The sequence below is a fragment of the Podarcis vaucheri genome, assembly GCF_965113315.1.
Source record: "Podarcis vaucheri genome assembly, chromosome: Z".
Taxonomy (NCBI): Eukaryota; Metazoa; Chordata; class Lepidosauria; order Squamata; family Lacertidae; genus Podarcis; species Podarcis vaucheri.
Genome location: NC_138758.1, coordinates 18,511,479 through 18,539,438, shown reverse-complemented (window position 1 = coordinate 18,539,438; position 27,960 = coordinate 18,511,479). Strand labels below are relative to the sequence as shown.

At 46.3% G+C, this 27,960-nt stretch overlaps 2 protein-coding genes across 8 annotated transcripts in view; one reads left to right on the top strand and one right to left on the bottom strand.

The window, feature by feature from the left end:
* Positions 1-23,037, top strand: part of NOX1 (NADPH oxidase 1) — a 40,508-nt gene extending 17,471 nt beyond the window's left edge. For 5 of the 7 annotated variants that reach the window (XM_082208598.1, XM_082208597.1, XM_082208601.1 and 2 more), the window contains 12 exons: positions 901-996; positions 2,513-2,623; positions 3,650-3,734; positions 5,537-5,679; positions 6,437-6,618; positions 7,369-7,504; positions 8,113-8,205; positions 12,887-13,122; positions 14,402-14,564; positions 19,540-19,686; positions 21,946-22,070; positions 22,566-23,037. In XM_082208598.1, coding sequence (XP_082064724.1) covers positions 901-996; positions 2,513-2,623; positions 3,650-3,734; positions 5,537-5,679; positions 6,437-6,618; positions 7,369-7,504; positions 8,113-8,205; positions 12,887-13,122; positions 14,402-14,564; positions 19,540-19,686; positions 21,946-22,070; positions 22,566-22,692 — 1,644 coding nt within the window. In that variant the 3' untranslated portion in view covers positions 22,693-23,037. Of the gene's footprint in view, positions 1-900; positions 997-2,512; positions 2,624-3,649; positions 3,735-5,536; positions 5,680-6,436; positions 6,619-7,368; positions 7,505-8,112; positions 8,206-12,886; positions 13,123-14,401; positions 14,565-15,413; positions 15,535-19,539; positions 19,687-21,945; positions 22,071-22,565 lie in introns of those variants that run through there. The other 2 variants (XM_082208596.1, XM_082208599.1) reach the window with 2 other exon arrangements.
* Positions 23,038-25,094: 2,057 nt separating this feature from the next.
* On the bottom strand, positions 25,095-27,736 carry CSTF2 (cleavage stimulation factor subunit 2). Its single transcript, XM_082208634.1, has 3 exons — positions 27,630-27,736; positions 26,340-26,464; positions 25,095-25,589 (listed from the first exon to the last, which is right to left on the bottom strand). Exons 1-3 carry the CDS (start codon positions 27,714-27,716, stop codon positions 25,574-25,576), a joined length of 228 nt encoding a protein of 75 aa, XP_082064760.1. The 5' UTR covers positions 27,717-27,736; the 3' UTR covers positions 25,095-25,573.
* Between the last annotated feature and the right edge of the window lie 224 nt (positions 27,737-27,960).

Sequence of the window (27,960 nt, the reverse complement as noted above, 5' to 3'; positions counted from 1 at the left end):
CCCTACCATCTGCCAAGGCTATAATAAAAACTAGGTTGTGGGATATTGAATGCCAAGAACAGTAGCAGCAGAGAAAACATGTTCCCCTCTTTATTTTCAACTTTCTTGGGCACATGAAATTAGCCACAATTACCTTAAATTTCTGCTTAACCCTCAAGAAAGAAGGGCATTTTCCCTGGCCAGGTTTAATTCAAAACCATCAAACCTCCTTTGGGGAAGGTTCTCAGGCAGGGTGGAAGGAGAAAGAACTTGCCCATGTGAAGACCACCTGGTGGAAACCCTTACACATATGGTTCTCAATTGTAAACTATATGCTGATCTCCGCCAGCAATTTCTAGATCAACTCTGTATCCCCAAATGGAAACCAGAGTCAGAGGTCATACATTTTCTATTACTGGGAAATGATCAGGAGCTCACCAAGTTAGTGGCCAAATATCTCTATTGGGTTTTTTGTCGTCAAAATACACTGCAGATGTCTGATCTCCCTGGAGACCAAGAGATGTGACGATAGACTGCTCTGCCTCCTTTCTTTTAGCAAATGTTTGTGCCACTGGGGGAGTGGTAATTCCGTAGTGATTTGTTTTGGATGTTGTATGTGATGCCAATAAAAGGTTTTATGATACGATACAATTATTTTCTAAACGCACTTGCATCTCTGCTACTGTTTAAGAAGTTGTCCCTTGCTATAATAATCTTTCAAATAATGTAACTGGTATTCTTGCCATACATTCACATGATGTGATCTATTTTTATTTTGAAATAAAGGATGAAGTTGTACTGGAATTATTGGTGACAGTCATGGGGCTAAAACCTTTGCCCATTCCCCCAACCCTCCAATATTCTAAAGTGTATTGGGTTTAGTAAGCCAACTCAATTATGTTTTGTCCTTCTGTGTTCTAGGCTGCTTGGCTGGGAGTGAACATTTCCCTCTTTGTGGTTTATTTCTTGACTTTTGACAGAGGTGAAAAGTACTTCTACACCCGCCAGATCCTTGGGGTGAGCACCATCTCCTCAATTTCTGATTGCCTCTGCTCTTAGGAGATGAAGAATCTTTGCAAAGGGTTGTTTGTTTGAAAATCCTAATTCATTGACAGGATTAATACCCTGCATATTGTTAATTAATATAGCATATGAATCATTGGGCTGTTGGCGGCAGAAGGTAAGGAGAATAAAAACTAGGTGGAACCTGAGCCAATGGGAGTCAGAGTCAACTAATCCTAGTTTTGACACTCCCCCCCCATCCTTCAGGCTGAGGAGGATGGGGGGGGGTGTCAACACCTGAGACTGAGGGTCAGGAAGAGGAAGTTGTTGGTAGTACAATTCCTTGGAAGTTGGAAGTCAGGCATGTGGGGGCTGGTGGGGGGTTGGATAGCACCTCATTTGCCCTAATTGGACCAGCTTCTACCAATGCAAAACAAGCCTTGCAATTGGCCGTTGGGGATAATAAACTACCTAAATTACAAATGATGGCAAGCATTACCAACTACAATGGTACCTGGGGTTACTGACGCTTCAGGTTACAGACTCCGCTACCCCAGAAATAGTACCTTGGGTTAAGAACTTTGCTTCAGGATGAGAACAGAAATTGGGGGCGGCGGCGTGGCGGCAGTGGGAGGCCCCATTAGCTAAAGTGGTACCTCAGGTTAAGAACATTTTCAGGTTAAGAATGGACCTCCAGAACGAATTAAGTTCTTAACCAGAGCTACCACTGTAGTTAGCTCTTGTGCACAGGCTGAGAGCATGGTGTGAGGAGTAGGCAGGTAGAGGAGGAAAAGTAGCAAAGGTAGATGGGAGGGAAAGACAAATGAAGGCATGCAGTGTGATTTGCATAGAGCAGGTCATATGTTATATGCCCTTGAACAATTTTCTACTTTCCCCCATGCCCCGCCCAGCATATTCCACCTATCAATTTCAGTTTCTCATTTTCCAAATCTTAAGCTCAGCTCTTCTAGGATTGCCATATTGTTGAGCTTTTTTAAAAACAACAACCAGGAACATAAAATTTTGATTGACGTATGGCAGACCTCAGCTCTTCACAATTTTGCATTAGTTTGTAATTTTCAATTATTTTTTTAAAGTTCTCTTTAATTAGCATCTTCGTGCAAATTTCTCTGGATATAAACCTTTCTTCGTAAACAAATTTCCCAAATGTGATGCATTTTTCTATGTATATTTTCACTAACATGCAGTTTAAGGCACACTTTCCCCTAATAGGCACATATTTTTATTACCGATTATTTTATTGGAAAACTGTAGTGCAAAATTCGGAAAAGTGAGAGAGTGGAAAGATGCCTGTGTTAAGGTTTGCATATTGTTTCAGGAAGTAGAAACTGGGGAGTTTCACATTAAAATGCAAACCGAACCAAATTTCTGGGGCCCACCTCTATCCCGACACTAGTGGCAGCTGCCTCTCTTTACCTAATGGTAGAGCCAGACCGGAGTATAAAACAGTTACTAGTTTGTAGCAAAAAACCCAACACCCTTCTGCAGCTTCTCCTCTTTTTATTTGTAGTCTGCCCTGCCTTGGGCACGTGCTTCGGCCAAATGCCTCAACTTCAACAGCATGCTGATCCTGCTGCCCGTTTGCCGGAACCTTCTCTCCTTTCTGAGGGGCAGCTGTTGGGTGAGCAAGAAATGGATCTCAACTGCACCTCCAATTTGTTGCTTATAATTTATTTATTCAATTTCTGTACTGCCCTTCATCTGAAGATCACAAGGCGGTTTACAATATAAAAAAATATGGAGGCTGCATTCACACCTTACATTTACAACCAACAGCTCCCAGGATTATTTGGGGGGGAGGTCATAACTGTTTAAAGAGGCATCACAGTGGTGTTAATGTATGGTGTGAATGTGGTCAAGGAGGCTGTCTTTCCAGCTAGGTTTCCTTCGTCCAGTTTTCATCATCCGAGGAAATCATGGTGTTTGGGACCGCTGGGCTGTTCATTACCTCAATATCTGTTGTGTTAAAGGAGAGGTGAGTTTTAAGGCTGTGCAAAAAGAGGAACCCAACACAATAGTTGTGGCTTGCAGAAAACCATTGTGCAACAGATAGCTCAGCCCCACAATCTACTTATGTGTTCTCTTGGGGGGAAACGTTCTGCTGGTGCAAAACATTTCACTGGCGAAACAAGTGCACAGCTAAGTGATGCTAACACAGCGGTACATTGGATACAAAACTCTGTGTATTTCTCATACTGTGTCATTAGAATGGAAGAAGCCCTTTAAATCTTGGGAGAGAGGCAGAATATAAATACATGAAACAACAACTACTACTACAACAACAACAATCCAAACCATTTCCTCCAGCCCCCTTTGCTGATCAGCCCCATGTCGTCGTCATCATCATCATCATCATGTTACAATAGTAACAATAATCCAAATAATTTCTTCCATTCCCTTCTGCTGCTCAGCTGTGTATCACAGGGAGTCCTGTTTGCAAAGGAGCAATCTCCTGTTAAGCTCCTGATTCCTGCTTTGAAATTGCTTTGTAGTCACATATCATGTCAGGTGTGGGGCAGATGAGCGTTGCTTGGGTGATCCTTTGGGTGAAGTTGGGGCCAATGCTGGGGTGCCCACCCTGTGTTATACCCACATTGAATTTTACACCCCAGTCTGCTAGCTGGCCTGTTTTTTTGTTTCCATTCAGTGTTGCAGACGCACCATGAGGAAACAACTAGATCACAACTTGACCTTCCACAAGCTGGTGGCCTACATGATTGCCCTCCACACAGGTAAAATGACTTCTGTTCTAGAGAAATCGAAAGGGCCCAATGTTCGTTTTCATGAGTACAATAAGTACTGTAAGGCACCCCACAAATGTCCAGTGATAAACACTGATGTCACCAGTGGAACTAAAATGAACTGGGGTAGGAGGAAATACACTGCCAAACTAGAGCATTTATATTGTGCTTCAAATTGATTCCCAACTAAGGGTTCTGTTGAGCTCACAGTTTATGTTTGTAATGGATTGGGTAGGTTAATACTCATAACATTTTGCTAAGAACATTTTTAATACGAAAAAAGTGTCTTCAAAACAACAATTTCAAAATTTCAAAAGCATTTAACTATTTTTTTTTTATATTTAAAAAATGGGTGCAGAATGGTGGGGGCAGAAGTCAGGGTGGTCAACAGTAGCTGGAGCCAAGGGCAATGTCTAATTCTAAGTTTGGCCACATCCTCCTTCCTGTTGAGTTCTGCAGGGACAAGACTGAGGGTGGATCTAGACACGGGGGGTGGGGTGGGGGAAAGCTATAAATAAGTCAGGAATTAGATCGTTATAACAAAAGAAAGAAATCTCTATGGAAAACCATGTTTTAAAATTTCCTGCTCTATGGCGCCATCTGGTGATTCATGTTTATAGCACATTCAAATCACCATCTTTACTAACATAGCTGAGTCCTGAGACTGGAAAGGAGGAAGTGGGAAACCAGTGCCTAATATTGACATTTCTGCAAGGAATTTTCATTAGCATGACATAACTTTAGTACATTGTTCTCGCCAATACGTGTATTGTTATGTACACGTTTGGGTTGGAGACCTGCATCACACAATGCAGAGAAGTATACATTTCAAAGTATAGTTGTATTCTTCTTCTTCTTCAAATTAGATACTGTAGATTCAGGCATATAAGACGACTTTTTAACCCCGGAAAATCCTCTAAAAAGTTGGGGGTCGTCTTATACACCAGGTATGGGTTTGCTGGGCAGTGGCAGTGGGCGGCGGGCTCCGCGCCGGGAGGAAGCTGCCTGGCGAAACTGCCCAGCGATGCTAATCCGGCTTCACTGAGCAGCTTCCTCTCGGCGTGGAGCGGAGCCCACCGCCCACTGCTGCAGCTGCCAATTTGGGGAGTCGTCTTATACACCCAGTCGCCTAATACGCCGGAATCTACGGTACTGTCCTTCATCAAAAGATTCTCAGGGTGGTTCACAGAATAAAATGCAAGATAAAACACAAGTTATAAATTAAATCAAAGGAGCAAAATAATAACTCCCCCTCCCTACAGATACATTTAAAGGGCTGTAGGATATTAATCAGCCAAAGGCCCTTCTGAAGAGGAATATTTTCACCTTGCATCTGAAGATGTATAATGAAGGTGCCAGGAAAGCCTCCCTGGGAGAGCATTCCACAGATGGGGAGCCACTGCAGAGAAGGCCCTGTTCTTGTGTTGCCACCCTTGTGGAGGAGGCACATGAAGAAGGGCCTCAGAGGATGGGATGGTTTTTATGTGGAGAGGCAGTCCTTGAGATCCATGACTGCAGTTTGCTCACTGGTTCAGGAGGTTCATATTAGGTAGGTTCGTATAAAAATGCGAACTGAATCACTTTCTCCCCCATCCCTACATGGGAATGTGCATGCATGGAAACATACACACTGAGTCAGCAAGGGCAGATAGCTACGTGCATTTAACCCCAATTACTGGTAGTATAGAAAGAGAACATCAGTATAGAAATAGCCCCTTTGCTGGTGTCAGCATATTGTATAATTTGGCTGTCTACAAGGACGCAGTTCAGGTTTTTCTTGCCCTCTCTTCCAGCGGTTCACATCATTGCTCACCTGCTCAACTTTGAGTGGTACAACCGTGCCAAGCAAGCAACAGACGGAGACCTGGCTTCCACCCTCTCTCACTTACACGAGGATGATGGGTTGTGGCTAAACCCCATCCATTCAAACACTACGGTTGGTGCCTCATAAGCTTTACTCAATAAACATCATTGAAGTTCTGAAAGGGAAAGTTGCTGGTGCTTCAGCCTTGCTGAAAGCTTCCTTTCCTTTTGACTGTAAGCAATAACTTGTCAGTGTTATGCATTTTGTTCTATTTAGAGCCTACTGGTGATTAGTTTTCATCTGGGTGTTATTAGTTCGTTGGTGTTATTTTTAAGGAGAATTTCAGTGGTGCGCTTGTATGTTCTGGGTTACTAGGATGTGTGAACGCAACCTAAGAGTCTATAGCCCTTATGAAGAAGACACCCCACTCAGCCTTGCTTGGACCAATCACCATCTCTCAACCTTACCTAACTTATTATTATTATGATTAAGCGGCTTCCAACAGAGTATTTAAAAAAAATGATACATTAAAATGTCTTCTAAAAGTCAAATATTTGTATGTCTGTTGGACATCTGATGGGAGAGTATTCCACAAGGTAGGCACTGCTACCGAGAAGGCCCTCTGTCTGGTTCCCTGTAACTTCACTTCTTGCAATGAGGGAACCCACCAGAAGGCCTCCAGAGCTAGACCTCAGTCTCCATGCTGAACGATGGGAATGGAGACGCTCCTTCATGTATACAGCTATCTTTCAGTGTCATGGACCATGTACACCACCTTGAGTTCCTGGGAGAAAAGGTGGTATATAAATGTCATAGTTAAACCTTGTCTGTAAGCCAGAGCTTTTATCAAGCACAACTTTACATGTCATAATCTGGCTTTCATCTGCAGACACCCTTGTATGTGGCATTCACCACCATTCCTGGTATAACAGGTGTGATCATCACCTTGTCCTTCATCCTTATGGTCACTTCTTCTATGGAGTTCATCCGCAGAAACTACTTTGAGGTCTTCTGGTACACCCATCATCTCTTTGTTATCTACTTTCTGGGCCTCGTCATCCATGGCATTGCGTAAGGCACTTCTGCAATTGTGGGATAGGCTAGCTAGGATAGCTAGGAGTGGGCGAATCTAACCATTTCATATTCCTCTTTTCCCTGAGAGGAATGTTAGGCTCTCCACAAATCAAAAGCAGTATTTGTGTGTCTCTCTGTGTGTGTTTTAAGTAGTCTTCCTGAAAATTCATTAGTTTTTTAGTGCGAATTTCTCCTAACATGCACATCTTGTTGTGTTGTTTTGCCTAATATACACCTTTTTTGCGAAACAATTTATCCACATATGGTGCATTTGAATGTTATTTTCACTAATATGTGTTTCTATGTGCACACTTCCCCACTGCTGATTTAAAGCAAAGAGCAACCTTTTTGCAACCCACACGTTACAACTGAAAACCAAACACAATATGAGCTGAAAGAGTCTATTGGAAAGGTTTGCTTAGCTCACATGGCCTGTATGAGCAAACCTCCTTTTCCACTACAGTGGTACCTTGGGTTACATACGCTTCAGGTTACAAACTCTGCTAACCCAGAAATAGTGCTTCAGGTTAAGAACTTTGCTTCAGGATAAGAACACAATTGTGCTCCGGTGGCGCGGCGGCAGCAGGAGGCCCCATTGGCTAAAGGGGTGCTTCAGGTTAAGAACAGTTTCAGGTGAAGAACAGACCTCTGGAACGAATTAAGTACTTAACCCGAGATACCACTGTACTGGGCTTTTGTTCCTTTCTTTCACATTTGCAGTTTTGATGGTTCTGTTCTTTTTTCCAGAGGTCTTGTTCGTGGGCAGACAGACAAAAGCTTGGAGGAGAGCAATCCTAAGCTCTGTGCTGGGCAGTATACAGAGTGGGCTCAAGGCAACAGCACTCATTGCAAAGTGCCTGAGTTTCAGGGTCTTCCTGCTGAGGTAATAATGACATACCGTATTTTTCGCCCTATAGGACGCACTTTGCCCCCTCCAAAAATGAAGGGGAAATGTGTGTGCGTCCTATGGGGCGAATGCAGGCTTTCGCTGAAGCCTGGAGAGCGAGAGGGGTCGATGCGCACCGACCCCTCTCGCTCTCCAGGCTTCAGGAAGTTATCCGCAAGCCTTGGGAGCACCGCGGGAGTTCCCGCCGGGCTCCCTAGGCTTGCGGAGAGCTGCCTGCAGTGCGCCCCAGGCTTTGGGCTTCACGCAGCTCTGCACAAGCCGTGGGAGCCCGGCGCGACTTCGCACTGGGCTCCCACGGCTTGCGGAGAGCTGCCTGCATCCCTGCGGATAGCAGCCTGTTCTGGGGGCTGGGGTCAGGGGAAGCTCGGGCTTCCCCCGCCCCAGCCCCACGCCTGGGGGGGGGGGAAATAATTTTTTTTCTTTATTCCCCCCCAAAAAAAACCTAGGTGCGCCCTATGGGGCGAAAAATATGGTACAACATGAGGGAAGCACTGAAGTGATGAAGGTGGAAGGTTTCACAAGTGGGAAAATGCTGGCCCCGCAATTAAACTGTCCATTCTAACGTGGATGTTGTTTCTTTAAAGTCCTGGAAGTGGGTGTTGGCCCCGATAATCCTCTATGCCTTTGAGAGAGCCTTGAGGATTTGGCGTTCCTGCCAGAAGGTGGTTGTTGTAAAGGTAAGTATCTCTGCTTTCTTCTTCTTCTTGGCTTTGAGTTGGATACATAGGACACATTAAGTATGCCTCAAGATGGAAGCACACCATACAACTGAAAGCACCCTGAAAGCAGACAGCTTCCCCCAAAGAATCATGGGAACTGTTGTTTGTTAAGGTTGTCGGGAATTGTAGCTCTGTGAGAGGTAAACAACAACAGTTCCCAGGATTCTCTGGGGGAAGTCATCTGTTTTAAACGTTCATCAAATGTGTTTTAAATATGTGGTGTGGATCTGCCCTCAACTAGAGCTCAAGGAAATCAAGGCAAGTTCTTCGTGTCAGTGGTAAATTGAGGGCACTTTCAGACTGCTGGTGTTTTCAGGTGGGATTCAATCGTATACCTGTTCAGCTTGTGAGTCAAGGCCCCGCTCCCCACTTGGTGATGAAATAAGATACATGGACACAAGTATTTGGGTTAATGGGCTAAAAAAAGGCCACAACTTTATTGGTTACAGAATGTGAGTGGTATTGGCTTAGGCATTGGATCCGAACAGACTATACTTGACTCCTGCCCGCTCTGCAGAGAGTCATGCAAGGGTTAACAACCTGTAGGGGGAGCTTGTTGATGCGAATCAACTGGAAGCTTTCCCCTAGAGCAGCCTTTCTCAACCTGTGGGTCCCCAGATGTTGTTGAACTACAACTCCCATCACCCCTAGCTAGCAAGGCCAGAGCTCAGGGATGATGGGAGTTGTAGTCCAACAAAATCTGGGGACCCACATGTTGAGAACCGCTGCCCTAGAGTCACCGGAGGGTCGTGCCATGGCCCTAGCCACCACCTGGGTGTCGGACAGGAACCACAACCGCCGGATTCCTTTAATGGAATACCCTTCAAGAGGAGGGGTGGGTGATGCTCACAACCTCCTCTCCAACACACAACGCATTTTCCAATGCCTAACCACCAAGTTGTGACGATTTGCTATGAGGTAGGCAATAAACCAAGCGGCTAGTTCCAATCTGCCAAGTGGAAAAAATTCCTACCAGGCCCCTTGGACAACCAAGGCGATCAGCCGAAGTCCATAGCAAGGGAAGGAGCTGAAGCAAAACCTAGAGGGTGGGTGGGCGGGTTGGTAATCCGTGGAAGCCGTAAAAGCAAGGGAGAGCTCATGGGCCTGCGGCTGTTTAAATCCAGCTAAACCACGCCCCCCAGCGAGCCGGATTGGCTGGCTGAGGGGCATGACGCGGGCCCAGGGCTCCAGTGACGCGGGGGGGCCTAGCCACGCCCCCCCCGTGACTGCAGGAAGCGATTCCCGCTCACAACCCCTTCCCTCTGGGAAGAGCAGAGACTTTATGCAACTAAAGCTGATTTGGAACTGTTATACAGCAAACCTGCCCCCCCCCATCAGACTCTTCATGATAAATCGTGGGACAATGCACTGGTAAGTATGGGGAAATCTTTGCTTGACACAGTGTCATCCTACCACTCTGCAACCTGTTTACTGTTTACATCCTGATTTATTCGTTGGGGTACCAGACAACGTTATCTATTTAACAAGCACACATTCTGATTTGTTTGCGGGGAAATTCTATGACGTTGTGCCATAGCAAGTCTTGTCCCCAAGTTTCCAGCGCGTTTCCCTATCCCTTTCCTTATCACAGAATGTCTGGTCTTTTGGGGGGAAGTGGGCTTGTTGTGCCACCCCTGATTATAATGATGCAATATGAGTTTGCTAGAGTGTGATTGGAACTCCACCTGGAAACAGCCAGAGTCTGGAAGTGCTCCTGGCCTAATCAGATTGGGATGAAAGCTGACTAAAGCACGGCATCAAGAAGACACTGGACTTAAGTGGTCTTATGAGGGGCTCCTTCCGCCTCTACAGTGGACGCTCGGGTTGCGAACGTGATCCGTGTGGGATGCACGTTCACAACCCACAGTGTTCGCAACCCGCAGCAGCGCGTTTGTGCATGCACGGGTTGTGATTTGGTGCTTCTGCGCATGCGCATAGCGCGATGTAGCACTTCTGTGCCTGCATGAACCCGAAACCCAGAAGTAGCCTGTTCTGGTACTTCCAGGTTTCGGCTGGTCCGTAACCCCAAAAAAACGCAACCTGAAGTGTCTGTAAGCTGAGGTATGACTGTACTGGCCTGCTCTGTTTGGGTGGGGGAATAGGTGGGGGGGGGCTTCCTGCTCATTCAGCTGGGTGGGGTCCTTGGCCTCTGTTCCAAAGTCCTGCATGGATGGGTCACTTCTTTCTGCCCTCTGAGGAAAAAGAACAAACTTTTGCTGAGCCTTGGTAAGAGATTAGGGTTCTAGGAAGCCCTTGCAGGCGTACGTATTTTGCCTCAGGCCTCTATAGCCAGTTTGTGAATAGATAACAGGAATCCTTGACAAAGAATACTGTAGGCTTTAGCTGTTATCTCCAGGACTTTTTATTTACTAAGAAAGTCTGGTGAGGAATAAATGAATAGGGGAGAGGGCAGAAAACTTATGATCCTGTTCTGCAACCCTGGTGTCATATGACATCTGCTTAGTAGGAATAGAGGTGATTTTTTTGGGTTTTTTGGGGTGCCCCGCCTGCTTGGTGAGAGCTGGTTGCAATGCATTGCAATGCTTTTTCAATAAAGATTTCCTGTTTTTCTGACAATTTGTGTCCAGATTCAGTTGGTTGGTCCAGGCAGCCCTGTGTATCAGGCTTGAACCCTGAAATTTCCCTAACACATCATCAATAATAATAATAATAATAATAATAATTTATTTATACCTTGCCCATCTGGTTGGGTTTCCCCAGCCACTCTGGGCAGCTCGCAACCAAATATTGCCCATTTGTTGAATGCTCTTCGCAGGGAGGCTTGCCTGGCTCCTTCATTACACCTCTTTTGGCACCAGACAAAAACATTCCTCTTCCCCTAGGCCTTTGGCTAATTAAAGAAACTATGGCCTTTTAAACTGTGTGTGTGGTGGTTGGGCTATTGTTTTATTTGTTACAGTAGAACCTCAGTTGTTTAATGTCTCCACTGACAAATGTTTCGGCTTTCGAACGCCAAAAACCCGAAAGTAACTGCTTTGGTTTTCGAACGATTTTCGGAAGCCGAACATGCCATGCAGCTTCCGTTTTGAGTTTCCCTGTTGTATTGAGGCTTACGCTTTCAGTTTTCAGACATTTTGGAAGTCGAGTGGTCTTCCGGAATGGATCACGTTCAAAAACTGAGGTTCCAGTGTATTATGTTATGTGTTTTTATACTGTAAACTGCCCCGTGATCCTCGAATGATGGTTGGTATACAAATTTAATACATTAAATAATAAATAAATGAGTTTTGTTGCTTCTCCACTCTGAGCATAATGTGGGGATGTGGAAGCCTGTGGCTGTTGCTTGCTGCGAGATCCTTTAGCCGTGGGTTATTTATTTATGACTTACCAGGAGGCACCCAATACAGTTTACAGTACAACAACAAAAGACAAATGGCAGCGGAATGTTTTAAAAGCAGCTAAAATTTTTTGCATGTATAAAAACCAATTTTAAACAAGTCATATGAATATTAAAAAGAAATCTAAAAAGAGCAACCAACAACAAGAAACCGTATGTCAAACCAATTAAAATCCAATAGAGATGCAAGCCAGGATAAAAGCCTCCATGTAAAAGTCTTGTTGAAAATGTTCAGCAGGTGCCAAAATGACAGTTACCGCTCACGTCCTCCAAGAGTGGGCGGGGTTTGCGACACTGCGCAGGGCTTCCCGGGACCAGGGTGCCACCCAACTTGGCTACAGGATGGCCATGGGGGTAGGCTCCAGGGACAGGGTTTAGCATGTGGGCTCACAATGGCGAACTTCTGCACAGTGGTACCCCGGGTTACAGACGCTTCAGGTTACATACGCTTCAGGTTACATACGCTTCAGGTTAGAGACACCGCTAACCCAGAAATAGTACCTCGGGTTAGGAACTTTGCTTCAGGATGAGAACAGAAATCGTGCTCCGGCGGCGCAGCAGCAGCAGGAGGCCCCATTAGCTAAAGTGGTGCTTCAGGTTAAGACGTAGCTGTCAACTTTTCCCTTTTCTTGCAAGGAATCCTATTCGGAATAAGGGAATTTCCCTTAAAAAAAAGGGAAACGTTGACAGCTATGGGTTAAGAACAGTTTCAGGTTAAGAACGGACCTCCAGAATGAATTAAGTTCTTAAACCTGAGGTATTTCTGTAGTTGGGTGGCTTGTCTATTGCCTTTTAAGTGCTTTTAAATTGCCGATCGTATGGTCGGCAGTTCGAATCCCCATGGCGGGGTGAGCTCCCGTCTTTCGGTCCCAGTTCCTGCCCACCTAGCAGTTCAAAAGCACCCTTAAAGTGCAAGTAGATAAATAGGGACCGCTTTATAGCGGGAAGGTAAACAGCGTTTCCGTGTGCTGCGCTGGTGCTGGCTCACCAGAGCAGCTTCGTCACGCTGGCCACGTGACCCGGAAGTGTCTCCGGACAGCGCTGGCCCCCGGCCTCTTAAGTGAGATGAGCGCACAACCCCAGAGTCTGACAAGACTGGCCCATACGGGCAGGGGTACCTTTACCTTTACTTTAAGTGCCAGGAAAAGACCTTGGGCATTGAGATTTCTGGCCCCAGATGAAGGCCAGCTGCTTTGAAGTCAAGTCCAATTAATATTTCCTTTCGGATGGTAGAGGGAGTTTTCCTCACCCTTTCGATGTCAGCATGACTTTTGTTTGCAGGCCATTATGCATCCTTCAAATGTCCTTGAGCTGCAGATGTACAAGAAAGGATTCAGCATGGAAGTAGGGCAGTATGTTTTCCTCAACTGCCCGTCTATCTACTATTTGGAGTGGCATCCATTCACCCTCACATCTGCTCCAGAGGAAAAGTTATTCTCTGTCCACATCAGGGCAGCAGGCGATTGGACAGAGGCTCTGATTGACAACTTTAAGCAGCCGAACCCGGTGATGCCCAGGTGAGTAGCTGCGTAAACCAGCAACCATTTGCCTTCGATGAGGCCATTGGGGGGTGAAGCAGCAGCAACTCCCTCTTATGCTCAGGCTCAGGTACATGAGCTGCTCAGTTACTGTGTGGCCTGCAGATGCGAAGGGCTTTGGAGAGGAGAAATATCAAGGCAGTCCAGCCAAACAGGAAAGAAACTGCTGTACAAATCCCAAAATATTTCCATCATTAGAACAAAGTTTGCATTGGGCCATTGAAGGATGGATTTGGAGACAGGGCAAGGAGAAGGCAAAAGGACTGGGAAAAACATTGGTGGCAAGACAACAATGCCCATTTACACCACAATGAACTCATAACCCACCTACATTCAGCAGCCAGAAACACCATAACCAGACACTGGAGAGACCTGTCCGGAGTAAGCATAGACCAATGGTACCAAATAGTATGGGAAACAGCCCTGGAGAGACCTGTCCGGAGTAAGCATAGACCAATGGTACCAAATAGTATGGGAAACAGTATGGGAAATAACCAATAAACTGAAACTGACACAGGGACAAACAGAAGAAGACGCCTTTCCCCCTGTATGGCTCCCCTTTATCACATACACAGCCCAACAAGACAATGACAATAATCCACCAACAGCATACAAATCAATACGGCTAACCTGATCCAAAACACCCACCCACCCCACTCACACACGAAAACAAAGATCACCACAGCTAATCACAAACAAACAGCCACACCCTAGGCCAACCCCAACCTCTCTCACCACCAAAGGAACACAAGCGAACAGCACGAGCAACACTGACACCAAACCCTACATACATTAAACAAAATAGAAACATTGCCACCTGATCCCACCCCCACCCATCTCCCCCCTCCCCCTTCCTCCCCCCCAATGTCTCAACAAATGAAACTGATTTGTAAAAATGTTACATGGAAAAAATATGAGAAACATTACACTTACTTCTGTAAAACAAGAAAATCTTTAATAATTTTTTTTTAAAAAAAGGAAAAACGTTGGTGGATAGGCACAGCAGAACTGGTCATAGGTGAGGTAGTATGGGTAAAAGGAAGATCATTTGGGGTCTGGTCTGGAAGCGTTAAATGTGGAATGCACCGGAATAACATTCCTGCTAAAGGTAAACTATTTTTTGCAGGCTTTCTTGAGATGGCTTCCCCTGAAAGGCTGCATACTTTCAGTAATAAATTGATTATTGATTCAGTTTGTGGAACTAAATTTTTCTGAGCACAAAATTCTATGCAGCACATAGATTTTCTCAACTTTCCAGGATTGAAGTAGATGGTCCCTTTGGCACTGCCAGCGAAAATGTGTTCCAGTACGAGGTGGCCATGTTGGTGGGAGCTGGGATTGGAGTGACACCATTTGCCTCTGTGCTGAAATCCATCTGGTACAAGTTCCAGCACGGTGACCAGGGTCTCCAAACAAAAACGGTATGGTGGATCGCCCCATTGCACTGAGACCAATATGAAATAAATTCGGTTTGCTAGAGAATGCTAGTCTTTGAGTTGCAGGGAGTGAAGACTCCCTCTGACATGTAGTATCTTGCAGTCTCAAACTAGGGACAGGTTATATCCCCACCCTGCCCCCGCTCAGAGTATTGAAAATGACTGGAAATGTAATTGCATCACCACCCACCTCTTTTCCAAACAATTCTGCAGGTTTTGGATTGCTTCAAAAATGTACAAGCCAGAAACACACATCAAGAAAAGAGAAAGATGCAAAAAAGAAAAGAAAATGATAGTGAAATGAAAAAGAAATAGAACTTGTTCTCAAAGGTGCCAACCATTTGGATTTATTAGTGCACCTAAAAGCTTTCAGACTGTTACATGCCACACCAATCTCTGAGTGGTCCGATATTCCAGGGGTCCAGGCAGTTACCCAGGGTTCGTGTTTCCTTTGGAAATGAGGCACAGGCAGTGGTGCCTTTAGGATATATGGTTCATTTACACAGATAAATAACCTGAGCCTATGATGGAGGAGCTTCTAGCATATTGTACTCTGAGCCCCCTTTCTCTAGTTTTCTGCCACTTGCAAACTGCAACTACTTTTCCTTTTGCGATCTTCCCAAAGACCATGGTGGGCCTCCACCCATTTGCTGGCTTGGTTGATGACTTTCTTAATGGGTTATCTCCCCTTTGTCTCTATTGATGGAGCCAACCGGGCTTATATTTCAACCTGGCTTAGATTTTAACATTTGCTGGGTGCAGGAGTTAGAATCATACAATTGTGGAGTTGGGAGGGACCACGAGGGTCATCTAGTCCAACCCCCTGCATTGCAGGAATCATTTGCCCAATGTGGGGCTCGAACCCCCAACCCTGTGACCCCACGGATCACGTTCGCAACCCGAGGTATGACTGTAGCTGTCTTATCTGGCACCATGAGGAAGATGATGGCGTAAGGTAGATAATTAGCATTTGTACAAGCACGTTCAACTGTCATAAAACCTAATGGCTAAGTTGTGCTGAGGCATATTAGTTGGCATTTTTTTGAACATAACAAAATAGGACAGAAGCAATGAGTGGTGCTGTGGGTTAAACCACAGAGCCTAGGACTTGCTGATCGAAAGGTCGGCGGTTCGAATCCCCACGGCGGGGTGAGCTCCCGTCATTCGGTCCCAGCTCCTGCCCACCTAGCAGTTCGAAAGCACCACTAAGTGCAAGTAGATAAATAGGTACTGCTTTATAGCGGGAAGGTAAACGACGTTTCCGTGTGCGGCGCTGGTGCTGGCTCGCCAGTTGCAGCTTCGTCACGCTGGCCACGTGACCCGGAAGTGTCTTCGGACAGCGCCGGCTCCCGGCCTCTTGAGCGAGATGAGCGCACAACCCTAGAGTCGGTAGGGCAGGGGGACCTTTACCTTTTTAATGAGTATAACGGGACGCGGGTGGTGCTGTGGTCTAAACCACAGAGCCTAGGGCTTGCCAATCAGAAGGTTGGCGGTTCGAATCCCTGTGACGGGGTGAGCTCCCATTGCTTGGTCCCCACTCCTGCCAACCTAGCAGTTCGAAAGCACGTCAGAGTGCAAGTAGATAAATAGATACCACTCAGGCGGGAAGGTAAAAGGCATTTCTGCTCTGGTTCACCAGAAGTGGCTTAGTCATGCTGGCCACATGACTTGGAAGCTGTACTCCGGCCCCCTCGACCAGTAAAGCGAGACAAGCGCCGCAACCCCAGAGTCGTTCGCGACTGGACCTAACGGTCAGGGGTCCCTTTACCTTTAATAACACAATAGGTAACCATGGCTCTGTTGTATCTTCTTAAAAGGTCTCTGTGATGGCACAGATTGTTGCCTGCACTATGGGAAGGAAGTGGGGAAAACTACCCAGTCAAACCAAGCTCTCCTCCTTAACTTGGCCGCTGTCACTAAATGGATGTCTGTTTTTATTAAGTAGTGGGTTGACAAAGCAGACGACACAGAGATTTCTCCAAGTAGTTCTTTATAGTAAGCTGGAACTGAACTGAACTGAGCACAGCTCAGCCAGCCTGCTTTTATAGGCAGCCGGCTGTCACATTGTAACAACAACAGCCCAGGGTTTCCCGCCTAAATTAACTGATGTGGACCTGAGTGAAAACTATATACACAATACAGTGGTACCTCGCAAGACGAACGCCTCGCAAGACGGAAAACCCGCTAGACGAAAGGGTTTTCCGTTTTGGAGGCGCTTCGCAAGACGAATTTCCCTATGGGCTTGCTTCGCAAGACGACAGCCCATAGGGAAATATCCGGGACAGCAGGGAAGCGCAGCACGTCTTCCCCACTGTCCTCGGACCTCCTCCGAAGCCGGGCGGCGGGGCGGGAACACCTTCTGAAGGCAGGCGGGGGGCGAAAGTCTTTGTCCCCCCTGCCTGCCTTCCCAGGGGCTTTTAAATCGCCCCGGACAGTGGAGAAGTCCTCCGCTGTCCCGGGGCGATTTTAAAATGCCGCCCGCCAGCATTTTAAGATCGCCCGGACAGCGGAGAAGTCCTCCGCTGTCCCGGGGTTTTTTAAAATGCTGGGGGTGGGAAGAAAAGCCCTTGTCCCCCCCCCCCAGCCTTCAGAAGAGGTCCGGGGACAGACTGTCCCCGGACCTGGTCTGAAGGCGGTTTCCCTAGGAACGCATTAATTGATTTTCAATGCATTCCTATGGGAAACCGTGCATCACAAGACGAAAAACTCGCAAGACGAAGAGACTTGCGGAACGAATTGATTTCGTCTTGCGAGGCACCACTGTACCCCCGATGGCCAGGGTGAGAACTTCAATACATAACAGTTTTCTTTGGCTGCCTCCACTAAAAAACTCGTGGACTTTAACTGGCCCAACCTGGGTGGAACACTTAAATATTGCTAAACAACAAGCTGCAGACAGGTGTGTGTGTCCCCCCCCCCCCAGCATTTTTCTTAAAGCAATAAGTTGGACTGGGGGCATTGTGTGAGTAGGCCTGCTGGGTGCATTTTTCTGGTGGCGTTGGCAGGGTGGTGTGAGGAGGATGCAATAGGCATGCACCCATCAAATCGGTCCCATCGGACTGATTGGAAGGGCGCATGGCTACCCGGCTGTGTCCTCCTCACGTTGCCCTCCATGCCCCCCCCCCCACTGGGCACCATGAAGACACGCCCTACCACTGAGTTGGACAGTTTAGAGAAAATGGTTTTAGGGGGAAATGCATTCTAATTTTATAAGGACAAATGAAAATAACCAGAAGTAAGTGTGCCCGGCTATGCTTATTCTGGGCTTTTCCCAACCAAGCCAGTAGTTACCACCTTGTAACCCTCAGTTCATCCCTTCATAATCCTTTTCTGGTTTTGTCTTCAGCTTTAAAAGTCTTGCTCCACGACCTTCTGACCCCACAATAACTGTTTTATTCAGTTTCCTAGCTTGCTTATACAGTGGTACCTTGGGTTACAGACGCTTCAGGTTACATACACTTCAGGTTACAGACTCCGCTAACCCAGAAATAGTACCTTGGGTTAAAAACTTTGCTTCAGGATGAGAACAGAAACTGTGCTTCGGTGGCGCAGCGGCAGCAGCAGGAGGCCCCATTAGCTAAAGTGGTGCTTCAGGTTAAGAACAGTTTCAGGTGAAGAACAGACCTCCGGAACGAATTAAGTACTTAACCTGAGGTACCACTGTATATGCAGTTTGTCTCCCCCAACCTTCAGCCACTCAGAAGGCGAATAACCTTCTGTTTTACTTTTTATTTTCCCTTAATCACCTGGTTAACTAGGCTGAATCTTTGACCCTCCCCTGCAAAAATTTCCTGAATGAAACTTCCTCTTCACCTTTTAGTTTTGCTTTGAAACTTTGTCTTTCCTGTGCCTTTAAAATGAAAAACAACATTTAAAAAAACCATTTTGCAATCAGAAGACAAACACAAAGATGGGGTGGGCAGTATGCAGTGCTTTTTTAAAAAGAAAAGAAAAAAGTTGCTGGTACTCACCACAAAGTTGTTACAGTATGTGCCATGTTTTTAACCTTTGGTGAAAAAAAGTTGCCAATACTGCGTATCCTTGGGTACCACCAGGAAGGGGTGGGGAAAGCACTGGGTGTATATGTAAAATGGAACTGGGTCTAATTCTGAAATGCCCTTGCTGTTGCTAAATCTTTGTGTTTCTCAGTTAACAGTTATAAAGGTTAAAGAGAGACATTTGTTCTCATTATGGAGCTCTGGGAAGCCAAAATGTATATACAGTGGTGCCTCGCAAGACGAAAAGAATCCGTTCTGTGATTCTCTTCGTCTAGCGGTTTTTTTCGTCTTGCGAAGCAAGCCCATTGAAGAATTAGCGGATTAGCGCTATTAGCGCTATTAGGGGCTTTTAGAGGCTATTAGCGGCTAATCTGCTGATCGGATCAACTGATAAGCGACTTAGCGCTATTAGCGACTTATCTGCTGATCGGATCAGCTGATAAGCGGCTTAGCGCTATTAGCGGCTTATCTGCTGATTGGATCAGCTGATAAGCGGCTTAGTGGCTTAGAAAAAGGGGGGAAGGAAAAATCCCAGCAGGAACTCGCAAGACATTGTCGTCTTGCGAAGCAAGCCCATAGGAGATTCGTTTTGCGAAGCACCTCCAAAACGGAAAACTCTTTCGTCTAGCGAGTTTTCCGTCTTGCGAGGCATTCGTCTTGCGGGGCACCACTGTAATTCGTAGCATCAAGTCTGCAGTTCCCAGGTGTGAAGGAAGGCGCGACAACTAAGCCATTACACAACCAGTATAAATTTGTAGCATACCCATAGCCTCTCTCTTGTGTCATCCCCCATAATCCTTCTACTTCACAATAGAAAAGTAAAAAAAGCAGCAGCAAACATTGCAAAGCTGCTAGTGCCATCCACAGCCAGCTAACCAACCTACTCCTTGCAAACCATTGTCTTAAAAGTTGTCTCCAGTTTCAATAGCTCTTCTCTCCCTCTGTGTTCCTGTGTTCTTAAGATTTACTTCTACTGGATCTGTCGAGAGACAGGGGCCTTTGCCTGGTTCAGGGATCTGCTGGCCTCTCTGGAACAAGAGATGGGTGAGTCTGGCAGCGCGGGCATGCTCAGCTACCATCTCTACCTCACAGGCTGGAACAGCAATATGGTGAGTCACGCAGCATCCCCCTTGTGAACTTGCTTCCATTGGCAGGCTGTGCACACCCTTCTCAGAAGAGCAAGCTTCTGAAAGTGCCCTGATCCTTTTGTCAAGGAAACACACACACAAAACGTGCAGCAGCTTTTGTTTGAGACGTCAGCAATGTACCACATTGTCCTTTTGCAAGGGCTGAAGTTCGAAGCATAGCTGTCAACTTTCAGATTTGAAAATAAGGGATCAGCAGCCTCAAAAATAAGGGATCAGCAGCCTCACCTGTCCCGGGGACAGTCCACGGGATATCTAACAATCTGGGATAGCAGCGGGAAACGGCACTGGGATAAGGGAATTTCCTGCAAAAAAAGGGAAGGTTGACAGCTATGGTTCCAAGGCACTTTCAAGTACCAGTCTCTTCTAGAGCAGCTATGAGGCAGCGGCACTTTCTGATTTCTGCTGTGCCACCACAACTCTGATCATCCCTGTCCGCTGCTGGAGCTGATGGGAGTTGGAATCCAACAATACGAGGACGGACGGAGGTTAGGGTGGCCAGTTGTGCATTGCCCCCCCCAAAAGAGGATTAGCTTCACACACAAAAAAGCCGATAAAAGATGGGTTCGATTTGCATAAAACGTATTGGCGCAAATCTGGAAATATTTACTAGAATTCAGAGAGAAATATCAATGCAGTAAGCCCGCAACTTAAAATCACTTTTCTTATGCGACGGCATCCCTATGCAGGTATCTTTCTTAAATAAATAAATAAATAAATAAATAGAGAAAATGCTGAGAAAATCAAAATACACAGTTGAAAAACGTTGGGAGGCGGGAGAATGGAACACAACAGTTGGCAACGGCCATTTCACTCAACTTGGGAGTGTGTTTGAGCATTGTCAGAGAGTTGGAGCTGGAGAGTGAGATAGGGCCATGCAAAAGCGTGGAGAGCAAGCAGTCAGAGGTGATCTGAGAAAGAGGAGGTGCAGGGTTTTGTTTTTGTTTTTTACATTTTTGGGGGGTTTTTTATGGGTTTTTTAAAGGTGTTTCCCAGGCTTTATGTGCTTGGACGTTTGCATGTTGTTCCCGGGAGCAGAACCCTTGCATAAATTGTAGGCTTACAAGGGCAGCCACGCTAAAAGCCCTGTTTCAAGTTACTGCGGAGCAGACTTCAGAGATCTTTGGAACTTGCAGGAGAAGCTGCAAGTACTCTTTGGTGAGAGAACCCCAGCAGAGATTTAAAGTTTCAAAACATGCGGCAAAGTAAAGCGTGGAAATATAGGTTGTAAAGCTTTTAAATGTGCTCTTTAAAGCGAGTTCCAAAACGTTCCCTAAAAAGTTTCTTTCCAAAGTTTCCCTCTTCCCCAAGCATAGGGAAAAGACCACACGTGTGGTAAGTTAAGAAATAGTTTACTAACAAACTCTCCAAAGGTCTATTCTGCACTTCAGAATAGTTGCACAGGCTGTAAAACTATGCTTATTACAAAATGGTGAAAGTTCCTAAATTATTAGTATCAGAATGCAGGAATGGCATGCAACAGCCATGAATTTGAGAAGGAGCAACCAGTTCAAACCTCTTCACCCGCTGAGCTTCTCAGGTAGACTAGGGGACACCAAAAGCTTGATTACCTAGTTCCTCCCATGGTAAGGGGAAGTGGACACATCTAAGCCTGGCAGAACAGCTTAGTCTGTGCTATTAACCCCTTCCTGCATTAATTAGACTTAAGCATGTTGGTTATATGAAGCTGGTTTTCCCATAATCCGCACAAACTTTCCTCCTTAAAAGTGATTCCACAGCCCCTTGCCTCTGGAGCAGAGCCTCAGAAAATGGCCTGGGCAGGTTCCTTTGGGAGCAGAGTGCTTGTTCAGATACCCAGGGGCCAAGCATCTATAGTTTGTGCAGCAGACAATGGCAGAGGAAGCCTCTCCGGCCCCCAGGGCAGGATTGGGCATGCGCGGCACCCATACGGACACCGTGTGTGTGCCCTCAGCTGCTCTACAGCTGGGGGGGGGGGAGAGGCAGTGGGCCATCTTGTCACCCGCCCCCCCCGGGTGGCACAAGGGGCGAGCTGCCCCTTCCACACCAGCCTTCATACGCCCCTGGCAGCAGAAGGAAGGGCAGAATCCTGGAATATGTACAGCCAGACTTAATATTCCATGAAAACTACTGGGCCCGTTAGCATGAACATCAGAAAGCAGCTGAAAGGTCAATTTTAAGAAATTGTATGAAATATTTATGCAGCTGCTGTGAGGCCTGCCCAATTTTTTGCTGCTTTTCTAGGTTGGTCACGCAGCGGTCAACTTTGACAGGTCCACCGACATGGTGACGGGCCTGCGGCAGAAAACTTTCTTTGGGAGGCCCATGTGGAGCAATGAATTCTCAGCGGTGGCAGCTGCCCATCCCAGGTAAGGTCTGCTGCTGTGTATGTACCCAGGTTGTCGGAGCAGAGACCATAGCTATACAGTGGTACCTCAGGTTACATACACTTCAGGATACAGACTCCGCTAACCCAGAAATAGTGCTTCAGGTTAAGAACTTTGCTTCAGGATGAGAACAGAAATCGTGCTCCGGCAGCGCAGCAGCAGCAGGAGGCCCCATTAATTCAGTCTCAGTCAGTAAAAGTGGTGCTTCAGGTTAAGAACAGTTTCAGGTTAAGTACGGACCTCCGGAACGAATTAAGTACTTAACCCGAGGTACCACTGTACATACAGATCTCCTTTCTGTTACTCCCATTTGTAGAGAATTCTGCAGAAATGACACCCAGATTCTGTCATCTAAATGGAATGATTCAGCTTGCACAACATTGCTGCGTATTATTCTTCCCTTCTCCCTTTCCTCAAAGCAATCCATTAGTAACCTTTGTTTCCTGACATTAAATGCTTCTTCCTTGGGATTTGCAGGTCTGTAGTGGGTGTGTTTCTGTGTGGCCCAGAGAGCCTGGCTAAGACTCTGCAAAAGTACTGCCATCAACACTCCAGCCTAGATCCCAGAAACGTCCAGTTTTACTTCAATAAAGAGAATTTTTAAGTCAAGCACAGGAATACCGCTCCTCCCCAGCACGTCTTGCAGCCAGAAACTGGCCAAAGTTGTGGACCTGAATGCTGCCAAATGCTGCTGTTGTAGCTTGACCCAGACTCCCACCTCTGCATGGCATTGTTTTGGCAGGACCACCCACCCTCACCCCAATATGCCTCTTTGGGCAAAAGCTGCAGACTACAAACATTTTCCAGTAGGAGATGGGGGTGTTATTGGGTTGTCCTTGTTTTTATTCTTACTATGTATTTTGTGTTTTTATATTAGCATTTTATGTTGTCATTTTATAATGTCATTTTATGTTGAGACCTGTGGGTATAGGGCGGTATAGAGATTTAATAAATGAATAAATAAAATAAATAATTTTCTGATTTAATGGTCCATCAATAAACCAGCAGTTTCTGCAATCATCTCGGCTTTAAAGGAGTTGCCAGTTGAAAAACCAAGTTGTTAACAAAGAGACTCTGAAATGCACTGCATTCTCTATGTTTGATCCTTCCTTAATCTGCACAGGACATGAATCTTTAGTTTGAAATCCTATGGCTGAAAAATGTATTCTGTGGCTAAATATTCAGAACTGTAATGCTCTCTCTTAACGCAGTTAAAGAGCTGATACCTCCCATGCACTGCCCTTTAATGGGTAAGGCCAAAAATCAATTCAGACACTAAATATGCATTTGCACACTGTATTAAAGCAATCGGCCTGCCAGGGAGATCTTCGTCCCCTGAAAGGATTCCTCCAGTGAGAAAATTGCAAGGGCAAACTTCATAAAAAGCACAGAGAGGGAATCTGATGAGGAATTGTTTTATTGCTGAGAGATGGACTTCAAGGATCAATTAATCCGGCTGTGTGCAGTCTATGATGCTGGTGTCCCAGGAAAGGTATATGCAGCAGGGAAAGACTTGTTTGATTTTCCAGGGAACTGGGACTGCCCCCCCCCCCATGGGGGAAGGTGAGGCAACTGCCTCAGGTGGCAAGATCCAAGGGGCAGCAGATTCAGCCTCCAAGAAATGCATTGCTCAGTGCTGCTGCTGCTGCAACTGTGGTGGCAGACACAGCTGTGGTGTACTCCTTGGAGGCCAGAATGGCTGCCTCCTTGGCAGCACCCCCTACATGCTGCCGCTGCTGTGTCCTCTTGGTGAATGGGAGGGGGTCTCCCACCCCTAGGGAGAAAATAGCAGGGGCTGACCTCTGTAGTCTCCTGGACTGTACACTTGCTTGTCGTGATTCAAAGTGGGCCCATTCTCAAAGACTCTATGATGGGGGAAAGTCCATTTGATTCCCCTCCTTGTTCCCAGTGTAGATCTTCACCCAACCCTTCTTCCCTGGCAAGGGGCTTTTTGTGGTTCGCCTCAGGTGCCCAAATGTCTTGGGCTTGTGCTGTGAGAAGCACAACACAGCCTAGTCAAGGGTGGCTAAACTGTGGCCTTCCAGCTGTTGGACTCCAGCTGCCATCAGTCCTAGGCAGCGTAGCCGATGGCAAGGAGTGATGGAGCCAGTAGTCCAACAGCATCTAGAAGATGAGTTACCCACCCCTGACTTAGAGATCACTCTTCAGCACCAGGAATCTGTGGGCTTGTATGTTGAATAATGTATGCTGAATTTCTTTTTTAAAAAACAAATGAGAGGGGGGGGTGATGGAAAGCATAAATGGGAATCCTTTTTTGTTTTGCAGGCTAGATGTTGTCCAGGGACAAAATGGTCCGGTGCCACATTCTCACACAAAAAAATTCTTGTGAGCATGTAGCCACTTTAGCTCTTGGGAGAACATATTGGAATTAAATGTGGGTCTCATGTTGCAGATTTGGGTTAACCGGCTTCAGAGCTGTGGTGAGGGAACTGTGTCCCTTCTGATGCTGTTGGACCTCAACTCCCATCAGCCCCAGCCAACATGGCCAGTGATGATGGGAGTTGTAGTCCAACAGCATCAGGCAGATCAAAGGTCCCACTTCCCTGTGTTGGTGCATGCATGTGCATGTAAGGAGGGAATGAGTGTCCTGACCAGTCCTGACAGGGTCCTCTTGATAACATGCCATGTTAGGACAGAATGGGCACACACTTAGCTGACCCTCCTCAGTGGTCATGGAACAAACTTTCCTCAGCAGTCCATAAAGAAGTCCTATCCTGCCCCATTTTTCAGGAGTGCTTTGGAGTTGCTTGGCTGGGTCAGCTTTTACTTTGCTGGTTAGATAAGCATAGGAGAATTTTAATCTAGTGCCTTTGAAAAAATAATTGGGCAGCAGTAGGGACGACACAACAGGCAGAATGTGTGGGAACGACTTCGTGGGAACGTAAGCTAAGCTTTGATCTACAAGGGAGGATGAGGCGACTGGGGAAGCAAGTGCAATACAGATGTACAACAAGCCACACGGTTTTAGTCAAACCCAACTTTTAATTGAAATTCAAGGAAGTAACCAAAATGACCGGAGAAGTAAGATAAACAAGGGGAAGGGAGCCCTCTTCCCCTCAGTACTGATCTGTTCAGACATAGGATGGGTGTAGAAACCATTTTCTATGCTGTCTTCAACATGCCATTTGGTTAGACATTTTTCAAAAGGATTCTACAGTGGTATCTCGGGTAATATAAGCTTCAGGTTACAAATACTTGAGGTTACAGACTCCGCTAACCCAGAAATAGTACCTCGGATTAAAAACTTTGCTTCAGGATGAGAACAGAAATCGTGCTCCGACAGCGCGGCGGCAGCAGGAGGCCCCATTAGCTAAAGTGGTGCTTCAGTGGTGCTTAACAGTTTCAGGTTAAGAACGGACCTCTGGAACGAATTAAGTTCTTAACCCGAGTTATCACTGTATTAACAAGATGGATTAGGCTCCCATCACACCAATCTGCTGCTGAGAAACACCTAAATGTTGAGTTCAGCCGGACAGATCCCTGAAAGGAGAAATAGAAACAGCCATTCAACATATGGACCAGTAATAGAACAAGCAGCAAAAGCTAAACTGCAGATAAGTTGGTGAGGGATTTTGTGGGCAAAAGACCAATTAGGGACTATACAGGGTACTGAGAGGGCAGTTTGCTGCTGTTTAAAGGTTGGGCATGCATCAATTTGGAGCTGCTTGGAGTAAGGAATGGTGCCTTGCTCCATGTCCCGCTGCTGGCTGCACTTGCTATCAGATCTTTTGCAATTCTGCAGTTGCCAGTGAGCATGCCTCTGAGTGCTCTTCCAAGCCTGCCATTCAACCATTGTTTTTCTTTGGCTTTTTCAGCATAGTTTTCTTCATATGGAAGGTCTTCTAGAAGTGCTAGAGAAACATGTTGAGGCATATTAAAGAATGTGCCTCTTTGCTGACCCTTTATAGAAATCTGAGACTGTGGGCACAACCTTTTCCCCCAAAGGTGCAATGTTCCAAGACCCTGAACTGGTCAGCTGAAGATGAGGGCATGGGGGTGTTTGTACACCTGCCTTCATTTCAAGGGGGTTTGAACAGGAGAAATAAGCGCTGGATTCTGCCCTTTAGTATAACTGATTGTTCACTGGAAAAAGAAGGTAATGGGAGTACATTAACTAGCACAGCCTTTGCTAATGAGATGATCAACTGGGTGAGACTGTGAAGCAAGTGCCATCCAAGCTGAGCTTGGCACGGTCTTAGGATGTTTTGTAGAGCCCAGCTCCCCTCTTACCCCATGCCGTTGTCGGAGCCATTCAGTGTATCGTCTTTCATTTCGAAAGTGCTCATCCATTCCTCTGAATGAAAATTAGCCAACTCTTCGTCCGTCATATTGAGGAATTGTTCAATGCATTCGGCCTATGGAGAGATGAAAGAAACTGATAAGGATGCATTCAGACCAACATGTTTTTTCAGTAGAAAAGACGGTAATCTCTTTGGGATTTTTCAGAGTGGCTATTAAACCGTGGTCACTTATTCTCTCCCTCTGTCCCCCACATAACCATAGCATTAATAACCATGCTGCCAAGTGCATCTGAACTGGAGATTCACAGATTCACAGAATTGTAGAGCTGGGAAGGATCCCAAGGGTCATCTAGTCGAAATCTCAACACACAGCCCCCCCATCCCATTTGAAACCAGACTTACCCTGCTTACCTTTGTAAACGTGCTAGCAGTTGCTGCACACTAGGAGACTCAAGCGGGCCATTTCAGTCCCATGTTAAGAAGTGGGTAAGCTAAGCAAGAAGGGCTATGTTGCCTCCAGGATGAGGGGAAGCCTACCTCTGTGTACCAGTTGCCGGATTGTGAGTGGGAGAGTGCTACAGCTTTCTTTTCCTGCTTGTGGAGTTTCCAAAGGCACCTGGCTGGCCACTGTGAGAACAGAACACTGGACTAAATAGACCTTTGATCTGACCCCAAATCACCTGCACTCTAATTAGAATCAGTGGTGAAATTCTTGCTGCTCATATTTCTTTTCTTATTTCAGAAATCATAGTTTATTATACACAAGTTATATAGCAACAGCCCCCCCAATATTGTTGTTGTTGTTGTTTAGTCGTTTAGTCGTGTCCGACTCTTCGTGACCCCATGGACCAGCGCACGCCAGGCACTTCTGTCCTCACCCCAATATTAGGACAGCATATTACACTCTAAAAGCTAGCTTGAAAAGATCTGCAAAGCACATTACATCAACATATTAGAGGGATGTGTTCTAGCACACTCATTCCAGAGCTTTGGGGTAGCTGCTGAAAAGACCTTGCTGCTACTGCCAGTGATATTGCCCCCCAGCACTGGCCAGCAGCATTTAGCTGACCTGTCACTGGTGCCACTGTGGAGTACAGGGAGGGAGGGAGCCATGAGGTGGGGGACTGGTGGGACCACAGGATTGGCCCCACCAGTGCATTTTGCACTGTTCTGACCTCACCTGTGATGGGTCAGGTAAGCGCTGCCACCCCACCCTGCAGACTGTCGCTGCTTGCCTCTTTAATAGAGAGCTCAAAGAAGGCAACATTGTTTGGCTTACGTCATCTTTATCCAGGTGTTCTTCTTCATCTTGGCCAGGACTGAAGCTCTCAGGTTGGCTGGCTGCTTGCTCACTTGCTCCTGGCATGTCTACTTGTTCTGCTGCTTGTTCTGCTTGTTCTGCTGCTGCTGCTGCTATAGGCATGCTGACCACCTGTAAACAGAAAGGAAGATTTCAGAAAGTTTGCTGACCCCTCCTCAATCATGTGGTTTACATGGACAACATTCACATGGTGTCTGAAAACAGCTCCAGACACTACTAGCTGCACTACCTCTGGACACTAAGAGCTGGGGGACACGCATGGGGAAAATAAAGGGCAGTTATTTGATTA